This window comes from Artemia franciscana, chromosome 12, assembly GCF_032884065.1.
Source record: "Artemia franciscana chromosome 12, ASM3288406v1, whole genome shotgun sequence".
Classification (NCBI taxonomy): Eukaryota; Metazoa; Arthropoda; class Branchiopoda; order Anostraca; family Artemiidae; genus Artemia; species Artemia franciscana.
In genome coordinates this window covers 11,772,754-11,784,339 of record NC_088874.1, presented here as the reverse complement: position 1 = coordinate 11,784,339, position 11,586 = coordinate 11,772,754, and the positions used below count along the sequence as shown (strand labels likewise).

The window sequence follows — 11,586 nt, the reverse complement described above, 5'->3', positions numbered from 1 at the left end:
GTGTCACGTAAGAAAAATCTGGGTTTTGGCAGCACATTGATCGAATATTTTAAGTAAAAATGCATTTTCGGCACCCGTGTGTTGCTTGGAAATGTACTGTAACCAAATGTGGAACTCAGCCACACTGACCTCTAAGATTAATTATAACAACGAAGAATACAATCAACGAGGTTAAGTGATTAAACTGAAAGTGGAAAATTCAACCAGACTACAGGCTGGAATTCCTCAGCGAGAAACTTTCTTATTTAAGTAAACAATACGTCGGTGAAAGTAAACAATACGTCGGTGAAAGTAACCTTCATTTTTATGCTGAGGGTTGTAACCAATATCTCAGTGTCCCTTCAGCAGAAATCTTCCAGGTCAAATAAATTTACAAAAAGGAAAAATATAACAAGAAAAAAATATAACAACATTCAAGGTAACAAGGGGAACCGCCGAGCTTTCATCTTTGCAAAATCGTCAACAAGCTGGTTGTAGTCCAAATTTTTTACTAAATCCTTTTCTACAAATATCAAAAGGAGGTGACTGAGACGATCATCTCCTGTTGTAGACCGCAGGTAGTTTTTTGCTATTTCTAGGCTAGAAAACAAACGCTTATTACTCGCTGTTGTCTCAGGAGGTGTGGCAGTAATACGAAATACTTTAATTACTTCTGAGTAAGCCACTGGTAATGCCTGAAGATGGTCGACAATGTCTAGGAAGTTTTCCGGCTTTTTTTCCTCATTGAGCAAGAAACGCATGGCAATACCAGCTTGAGATTCGAGAAGAAGGCTGTCGATATCCAGCTCGCCACAAAGAGAAGAGAAAAGCTTGAGTAGCTCTGTGTCCATAAATTTGGTTGAGCATGGATCCAAGGCTTCGAGCGTACTCAGCACTGACAAGTTATCTGTGAAATTTCTGTCAAATTCGGCTAGTAGACGGTCAAAAGTTTTGGAGTATTCTTGCTTCATTTCATCCACCAAAGTAGTAGTCCAATTACCAGATTCGATGAAATTCTTTCCTAGTGTCAAAGTTGTAACAAATTATTTCCGATGCTTGGTGATCCTTTGAATTCTTCAAGGTCGTCCTTTCTGACCAACAGAGGAGGGTCTAGTCGTGGGTCCATTCATAGCAGGTACTTCAATTTCGAGTTCTGTTGCAAACTCTTTAGCCTTCTTGAAAAGACATACAAATGAAGCATCTGAACGCAGGTTGGTGAGTTAGATTCTTGTGGCCTGAATCGGGGTGCGCGATTGAAAAATAACCAAGTTGACGGTGACGCCATGGAGTTGCTGAGACAGCGATTTCGTCGCTTGCATAATTGCTTCTATGTAGTGTAATTGGAAGATAACAAGGAACGATTCCATCAAGAAATGATAGGCCAGGAACTGACCTATTTTAGTCTATCAACTTAGAGGAATCACTGCAAATATTCAGAATTTATAATATTAATATAATCCTCTAGGAAACGGGCATTTGACAGAACTTGAGAAATAGATTGTGTATCTAACCTACTTTCAAACTTTACAATGGTTAATAGCAAATATTCTTATTATTATGGCCGGCAAAGGACACTTTTTGGTGGAAGCTTGCCCCCCCTGAAAAATCTGGGGTGGGCATTTGCCCACCCCTGCCCCCCCCCAAACAGTGCCTCTGTCGTCCTCCCTCATCTTGCATGGCAGACTTTATTGACAAATTTGAAAATATGTTAAGAGGAATATCAGATCTTCGAATTCCATTTTTGATCCTTGGGGACTTCAATATTGAATTAATGGGATGCCTCCCATCAAGCCAGCAAAGGATTGACCGACATGTCCTTCAGTTTTTAGAATGTAACCTTTCACATGGTATGAGACCAATATGTTTTATTCCGACACGAATTACAAATTCATCTTTTTCTCTGATTGATAACATTTTTGCACCTTATCCATGTGAGGCTACATTCGTGGATATGGAAGACACGTCTGATCATTGTATTTAAATGTCTGACTTCAGAGCGCAAAAGATAGCCAATAAAGAAAACCCATAGAAAAGGAGAAATTTCTCAAAAGTAAATATGAATGAACAGAAATTTAATCTTAGCGATATAGATTGGAGTGAAGTTACTAACAAGGATGATCCAAATACGTCCTTGGAAGTATTTTACCGAATTCTGAACGAAAAACTGTATCTTCATTGCCCATTTAGAGCTACATACTGGAAAAGAAACTCGCCCAAAAAAGCTTGGATAAGTTTATAGCTTTTAAAATCTATCAAGGAAAAAAATTGACTCTACAAGATAAAAATGAAATACCCCTCAGCTCATAATGTACAGCGATTCAAAAATTATAAGAATTTGCTGGTTAAAATTCTTTGAACTAGTGAACAAATTTATTATGAAAATTCATTTAAAAAATCGGATTCACCTCGGACTACATGGAAATTAATCAAGGAAAAAATTGGAAACAATACTTAGACATCACACCCAGAAGTGATCACAAATGAAAATGATGTTGAATTGAAGGGGAGGGATGCTGTTGCAGATTATTTGTGTAATTACTTTTCCAATTTTAGTACTACTGCTGATCTGGAATCCCTTGAATCTTTGTCTGGTTCATATAAAGATTATCTACCGTCATCCGAAAATTCTACTATGTTCATGGCCCCTGTTACTTTCGGTGAATTCCAGAAAGTAGCTATGAATTTAAAGTGTGGTAATTCCCTAGGTCTAGATGGGCTGTCCACAAATATTCTGAAAGAACTTGCTTGTGTAATCCATATCCCAGTGCTTCATATTTTAAATGCATCCATATCATCAGGGATCTTTCAAGAAGTATGGAAACATGCACGAGTTATTCCAATTCATAAAAAAGGTGATAAGACGGATGTGGGCAACTATCGCCCAATAGCTATTATTTCTCTAATATCTAAGGTTCAAGAAAAAATATTCAAAAAAGAATTGTATTGTATTTTAATATAAGGAATTTATTTACTAAAAATCAGTTTGGATTCAGGTCAGGTCATCCCAATGAACAAAGTAAAACAGTTCAAAATAGGGATGATACCTTTTTATTGACAGTGAATAGATATAAAATTATTTAACTGGATATTTCGAACACATATACAGTGTTCATCATCAGCAGTAAAACTGCTGTTGATTTATTTACTAAAAATCAGTTTGGATTCAGGTCAGGTCATCCCAATGAACAAAGTAAGACAGTTCAAAATAGGGATGATACCTTTTTATTGACAGTGAATAGATATAAAATTATTTAACTGGATATTTCGAACACATATACAGTGTTCATCATCAGCAGTAAAACTGCTGTTGATGAATACTGTATATGTGTTCGAAATATCCAGTTAAATAATTTTATATCTATTCACTGTCAATAAAAAGGTATCATCCCTATTTTGAACCGTTTTACTTTCGTCATGGAAAGGCAGTGTGGTCTTCAAAGTTATCTACGTCCAATGAACAAGCTATTGCTGCGCTAAACTTAGAGATTAATGATTCACTGAATGATGAGAATCATGTGTCTGCTCTCTTTTATGATATACAAAAGGCATTTGATACGCTAAACCATGAAATCTTGATGAGGAAAATCAATAACATAGGTATTAGAGGTAAAGGCCTAGACCTAATAAAATCTTACCTGCATGATCGAAAAATTCAGGTAGAAATAGATGGACATCTGTCAAGCCATATCGTTATTGATGATATTGAAGTCCCCCAGGGATCAGTAATGGGGCCATTACTATTTTTGATATATATAAATGACATCCCAAGGTGTTTATCCCAAGATAATAGCTTAGCAGTAATTTTTGCTGATGATACGGTTCTGACAGTAAAAGCTAAAACCCCATCTTTGCTGGTTGAGAAAATGGTGACATGGTTTGAGTGTAGCTGCCTAGCTCCGAACTTTTCTAAAACTGAATTGATGATTTTCGGGTGGTCACAGCGGGCAATAAATAAAATTACCATAGATGAGTTAATTGTAAATCAAAGTAGGATAAAAAAGACATTCATTTCGTTACCTTGGGATTATTCTCGATGAGCTTTTATCTTTCCGTAAGCATTGTCATTATTTGAGATTGAAACTTGCCCATCACTTAGGTTGTCTTCATAGATTGAAACAAGTGTTTCCCTTTTCCATCCTTAAAATTTTACACCATTATCTAATTGAATCATATCTTAATTATTACCCCATCTCAACACATTGATGGTCCATCTGCAACCTCTTCAGATAATTCAAAACAAGGCAATTAGAATTCTGGGTACTTTTGTTCATCACCCTGTGAGACTCAAAAATCTGTCAAAAACTCAAACTTTATATATTTTTCTCAATATACTTAATCTCAAACAATTGAAGGACTTGCATATAGCAATGTTATATTATGATATCCAATCCTCAAAAAATTATTTCCATGATTTGGGTATAATTGGGACTCCCAATTCTCCTGCCCACTGCATCCGCTCCAAGAAGTATCAGCTTCCACCAATCAAATCAGAAAGAAGTAGATTCTCAGTCAAATACCAGATTTCTTATATTGCAAATAAACTTAACTTGTTGAAATGTCCCGAAGTTTCATGAGTCGATTTTCTTTGAAAAACTGTATTTTAAAAATAGTTCTTTGCCTGGATGTCGGGATTGATTAATAATAGATTTTAGTATGCATTTTGCTGTGGTTCTCACGCTGGGGTGGCCTCCTCTGTTATCTCCTACCCTTTTTTTTTTTAGTTTTTTCGTTTCGGAATTATTAGTATGACGAGACGTTGTGTTTATTTTTCTATGAATTTGTACTGCCCCAGCCTTACGAGCTCTGCTCTCTGTTGGGGTATAATATTGTTTGTGTATATTTTTAATTTGAATTAATAAATATTGATTGATTGATACCCAGTCTTGCCCCTTAATAACCCCCATGGTTGCAATTGCTCATAATAAATGAAACTAAAGAGAGGAATAATCGATCGTATAAAGAACTTGAGTTACGAGTGTTCTTCTGTCTTGAATCCATAAGGGATCAAGAAAATAATTAAAAAACAATAAGGAAAGAAAATAAGGAATCAAGAAACAAATCTTTTAGTGGAGAATAAATGAATACAACTGGTAATGACAACGAAGATTTAACGATTTCGATGAAGTACAAATTAATGGTGAAAGCGAAGCGTATCGATCACACCTTTTTGGGCCTTCCTCACTGACCAATGAGAAACAAAACGTATTGAAAATAAATAAAACTACAGTAAATTAAAACTAAAATATAGTGATGATAATGTAGTGTTCTAAAAAAATATAGTATAAATATTCCATAGGATAGAATTGGATTCATACAATGTAAACAAAGTTTTAAAACCCTTGCAGTTAAACCTGATTAAATTTAATTTTTATTCAGAAGATAAGTCAACAGCTCCTGAATTAGCCCAAACCCTACAAAAAAATAAAATAATATATCTGCAAGATTTGTCTATACTTAGAAAAAAAAGTGTTTTTTACCGGAATACAAATATTTCCCTCAAATCTTTGCCTTTACCTTGTAGATTTTTCAATTTCCCCCCTTTTTAAATCTGTTGCAGTATTTCTTGGCCGAAACCCATATTATGTGGCCATATTTTTTATTCTAATAAGAATATTAAGAATCAAAGTAAGTGTCTCCCATACCAACTCAACAAAAAAGAGTTGTTGTATTTTTTTGCCATTTTGAATGATTCAACCCCTCATAGTTGGTCAATAAGACAAAAAAAATTTCAAAATTTATAAGTCCATTCCAATTCAAATCTTAGGTGTTATATGAATTAACACTTAATCAAATTTTGTCAACCTAAGTAAGGGGTAGTGTGGACGCAGTATGTTATTTTATTTTTCACCAGGACACATTGTATTGAAGGATTTGTCACTGAAAATTCGTAAGGAGCTCATTTGATTTAACATTGAAAGTTGTAGTGTCCTTTTAACGGGGTTGCAGCAAAAGCTGCAACCCAGTAAATGGTGAAACAAGGCCCATAGTATTCGACATCCGAAAGCGAGTTTAAATAAAAAATATTAAGTGGAAAAAATAGCCAATTCTAGCTGAGTTCAAGCCGAATGCCATGAATAACTGTTATTTAAATTAGTCTTATTAGTAATTGTTGTTTTGAAAACAGATTTAAAAGAATTACAAAACTTAGCTTGAACCCCCCCCCCCCCAAAAAAAAAAAATACTGAATCAAAATGAAAAGCACACGATTGAATCCGTCATAGCTAAAAATTCTATCCGGAAAACTTAAAGTCCTCTGGCTAGAACAACATGAAAAATCATTTATTGCTTGGGTAACAAAGGCGTGTCCTCTTATTTCTTTTTGTTTTCCTTCTCTGCTATTAATAAGACACTGTAACATCATAGAAAGCTGTTTCAGAGTATATTTTAAAAGAGATAGCCATGTCTTTTGTAAGTCCTCAAACATAATATTTAAAATAAAATTATTTTTCGCCAAATACAGAATCATGATTTTTTGTGATATACGGTATCATGAATGATGTCATAATCGTAGGATACAACTATATATGGTGTTCTATTAAAACTAAGTGACGACTTCAGTTTCAACCCGGGTTCGTCCTTTACCATATCCACCTAAAAGCCAAAAGCTTGTTCTATGTGTGATATATTTTTGACAGAAGATGAATCTTCATCTACAAGATGAAGTAATTTTAAATGACTTATTATATGTTAAAAATCATAAAAATTCATAAAATCATAAAATCATAAGAAATGTGCTAAATCTAAACGTCAGAGCATCAAAATCACGAAAGAAGACTTTCATCTACTCTAAGAAAAAGTGTTGATTCTTCACAACTGCTTAACAAATTAAGGCAAATATCCCAAAAAGAGCCTCCAAAAGAGGGATCCATTGATACAATTAATGGTTTTAAAAATTGAATGCTTTTGAGTGAAGAAAAACTATTATTTAGTCAGGAGAATGAATGATGTCCAATTTTGGTGGGATTCAGCTCGTTTTGGCTTGGTTCTAATAATGAAACGTCGGAACTTGATACAGTCTGTCAACTTTCATTTCAATGTGTAAACTGTCCATTTCATCAAATGTTATATTGAGACACACTCATTGTAGATCTTGAAGTCTTTTATGGAGGCAACAGGCACTTTTGTTGTTGTTTGGTATTCCCCATAAAAATTTATAACGTTGTATATCATTCTTGATTTCCGAAATTACGTCATTCGTCATGACGTAAAATATCAATATAAACAGACGCTCAAGCAAGATCCCCTCACTTTATTACAGAGAACCATGTCGAAGATATCAATGCAAAATAAACGTTCGCCAAATGATGAAGACCAAGGTAAAAATGTTTTAGGTACCAAAAATAGAAAATTTTTTATAAGCCTTAAATGTTTAATATGTGGTCAATCACCTTATAAGAAGTGTATGTATAGAAATCACCTATTGATTTTCAAGGGTGGTGCAATAAATGCCATAAATTCAGAGAAACAAATGCCTTTACACGTAGCTGTTGAGACTGGAAATCTAAATATTTGTCAGCTTTTGATTTCAAAGGGCGCTGCAATAGATACCATAAATTTTTGGAAACAAACACCTTTACATATAGCTGTTGCGACAGGAGAGCTAGATATTTGTCAGCTATTGATTTCAATGGGCGCTGCAATAGATGCCATAAATTATTGGAAAGAAACGCCTTTACATATAGCTGTTGTGACTGGAAATCTAAATATTTGTCAGCTATTGATTTCAAAGGGCGCTGTAATAGATGTCATAAATTATTGGAAAGAAACGCCTTTACATATAGCTGTTTTGACTGGAAATCTAGATATTTGTCAGCTATTGATTTCAAAGGGTGCTGCAATAGATGCCATAAATTCTTGGAAACAAACACCTTTACATATACCTGTTGCGACAGGAAAGCTAGATATCTGGCAGCTATATTTAAATTTAAGAATTAGCTTAAAAATAAAGGGTATAGATTTTTTAATAGATGCCATAGATTTTATAAAGGAAACATCTCTACATTATGCTACTTTTTCTAGACAACTTCAAACCTGTCAGCTATTGATTCCAAAGGGCGCTGTAAAAGATGCCATAAATTTCAATCAGTCAGCACCCTTACATATAGCTGTTGCGACTGAAAATCTAGATGCTTTTGTTTTTCAGCTATTGATTTCAGAGGGTGCTGCAGTAGATGCCATAAATTCTAAGAAAAAAACGCCTTTACATATAGCTGTTGTGACTGGAAATCTAGATATTTGTCAGCTATTGATTTCAAAGGGTGCTGTAATAGATCCCATAAATTCCAAGAAAAAAACACCCTTACATATAGCTGTTGCGATTGGAAATGTAGATATTTGTCAGCTATTGATTTCAAAGGGTGCTGCAATAGATGCCATAGATTCTAAGAAAAAAACGCCTTTACATATAGCTGTTCTGACTAAAAATCTAGATATGTGTCAGCTGTTGATTTCAAAGGGTGCTGCAATAGATGCCAAAAATTCTTGGGAAACACCTTTACATCTAGCTGTTGCAACTGGAAATCTAAATATTTGTCAGCTATTGATTTCAAAGGGTGCTACAATAGATGCCATAGATTTTAAGAAGGAAACATCTCTACATTATGCTGCTTTTTCTGGAAAACTTCAAGTCTGTCAGCTATTGATTTCAAAGGGCGCTGTAATAGATGCCATAAATTCTAGGAAAGAAACACCCTTACATAAAGCTGTTTTGAGACATAATCGAGATATTTGTCAGCTATTGATTTCTAAAGGCGGCACAATAGATGCCATAAATTCAGAGAAACAAACACCTTTACATATTGGTCACTTGGATTTGTGTAAGTTACTAGTGTCAAAGGGTGCAGGCATGAACTCTTTAAACTCAAATAATGAGACACCTTTAATGCTAGCGTTTTTCTCTGGCACCGCAGAGGTATGCGTGGGTAAATATCTTTTAGAAAATAACACACTTTTTCATCCGTACACGTTGAAATCAATTTGCCGGAACATAATAAATAAAAAAGCACTCTATAGACATATGAATATCTTGAATATTCCAGAAACTTTGAAAAATTACCTTACTTATAGGGATGAACTTAAAAGTTTTGAAACAATAAAAAAATATTCTTGGTATATGAACCAGAAATATAACGAGTTAGCTAGGAAAACGAGTGCTTTAAATGCATTTTTCTTAGCAAAAAAAGCCTAAAAACGTACAAATTTCAGATAGGGTCTGAGATAGAGAAAGATAATGCAGCTATACTTCCGCATTTGGTAGTTTATTAAAGCTAAACTAAAAAAAAAAAAGTTTGAACTTAACTTTTCCCCTTCCTAAAAAAATAAGAAATGATTCAAAGATTATTCGATTAGTGGCTTAAGAATTTTGTTCAAATTAGCTTCGGAACTACTCAAGTAATAGTAATAGACCCGCTTGTTTTCGCTTCGTTTTGCATTATTGAGAACCGCATGATGTGAGAGTTATAGACAGAAGTATCCTCATAGAACTATGCTGACGATATTTCTCAAAATTTTAGCCTCACAATATCTAGTTTATTGTACGTTTTTGAGCAGTATCATTTGTAAATTGGAAGGATAAACACTCAGATCATATTTTAAAAGGTGAAGATGAGATATTTCAAGAAAGTGTGTGTTCACGATAAAATTATCATAGCCTTGAATGTTCACAAAAAGAAGTATTTGCAAAACAAGCATTAATGGGGATCTTATCAGAAATGATTGCGTGCGTTGCCATGGCAGTAAGGTATTAAATTCTTTTGAGATACCAAAATTTCAACACTACTGATGGTGAATATGGGAGAGTAGCATTTCCAGAGATGATAGTGCTTAAAGAGAATGTAAAACCTAAAACTTTTAGCTGATGAACAAGGTCAGCCTCTTACTACTGCTGCTGGTAACACATTACCTATTAATAGATCCTATTGCCCTCTCTCTGGCATTGGCATTCAAAAGAAGACAGGAAGAAGACAAACCTACAGCAGCACTAACATCAAAATGCATACCTTATTCAGATGCCGAAACTGCAATCTATTCAAAAATAATGTCGTAATAGATAGTGAAATTGCAAGTAAAATAAAAGGCCATTGATATACAATATCACCAAGAAATATGAAAATGAATTAATGAAAAAAAGCACCGGCGAACGTTACTAGTACCATCAATAGTTAACTAAAACATACCCTCATTTAACACAATAATAGCAATAATGACAAGTATGGTGAGGTTGTTAAAAGTTGTGTACGACCCCAAAATGGAATCTGTGACATCTCAAAAGAAAATGTACTGAAGTATATTATGAGACAAATTCAAAAAATTTATTTTGATGATGATATTCTACATTCCATTATTTCATAAAAATGTTTTATTGCATTGCTTTGTTATACTTCCATTATTTTTAGTGTACGCTTGGAACTCTCGACGGTTAGAATATTTATTCAAAAGTCAGAGACGCAAGAGAACAAAATTTCAGAGACAAAATTACTACCACCAAGCTACTAGGGGTTGAGATAGTCCAACACAATTTGAAAGGATAAATTGTTTTTTTGGAAGATGAGCTGACTTTTAATCTGGATTGACTCCAAGAATCAAACTGCAGAAGATAGAGAGTAGAGAATTGCTTTTGGGAAAGTGATATGTTACAATTTTATTTTCTTTGCCGACACTTAACTTGCCTATTGTGAATTTATCTGATTAAAAAGAAAAAAAGCCTTGCCAACAAAAAGCTTTTTTTGAAAAAAAAATCCATATTACTGGATCTTCTAATGGAGGAATTTTTCGTAAGGGAAAGGAATTTTCAATGTAGAAGGAGCCCAATTTCCTGCAATATTTAAAAAAGATAAGAGATTAAAACAAATTATTTTTTTCAACCGAAAGCGAGGAGCAACATTAAAAGTTAAAACGAACAGAAATTATTAGGTATATAAGGCAATTAAGTCGGCCCCTCCTCAAGACCTCACTCTTTACGCTAAAGTTTATCCTAAGAGCTTTTAGAATACCTATGTGGATATGCTAAGACAATTGTAGCTCATAAATATTGGTTGGTTGTGTTTTTCGTTTTTTATCTTTGTTTCTTCTGCGCTGCAGACACCTTGTTTTATACAAGCGAAATATCCGAGTCATTTTAGTTTTTTTTTATCTTTTCGCTATTGGCAGTAGTCTTGTTTATTTGTTTCTTCATTGACTTTTGTCTATTTGTTAAAAGAGTCTATTAGTATAATTAAACGGCTTGTGGACTTTCATTTTTAAATAAAGCAGATAAGGCAGATTCATCAACGCCATGTCGGTTAGAGTATATTTGTTATACCGTGTTTTCAAAAAGGGGAAGAGGAGGCTGATGAGGGTGAAACTCACCGTTTAAGGACTTTGAACCATTGTCATTATAAGGGTTAGTTTTCATTTCGATCTATTGTTGTTTGGATTCTTATTGAAATTCCATAAATTTGTTTTTGTAATTATTTTTACAATTGTGTTTAAATGTGATAATGGCTGCCATTTCTAACCAGTTGGAAATAGTAATCTCTTTTTGGATTTGACAATCCTGTTCAAAGATTTTTCTTTTATTCTCAGTTACTGAAGAGTTTCGTTCACTCTTTACTTGGTTGTAGCTGTTGC

General features: G+C 34.0%; 1 protein-coding gene across 1 annotated transcript; it reads left to right on the top strand.

The window, feature by feature from the left end:
* The first annotated feature begins 2,035 nt into the window (after positions 1 to 2,035).
* Positions 2,036 to 10,400, top strand: LOC136033437 (serine/threonine-protein phosphatase 6 regulatory ankyrin repeat subunit B-like). Its single transcript, XM_065714185.1, has 4 exons — positions 2,036 to 2,145; positions 2,533 to 2,728; positions 7,412 to 8,890; positions 10,374 to 10,400. Exons 1-4 carry the CDS (start codon positions 2,036 to 2,038, stop codon positions 10,398 to 10,400), a joined length of 1,812 nt encoding a protein of 603 aa, XP_065570257.1.
* Positions 10,401 to 11,586: the final 1,186 nt, after the last annotated feature.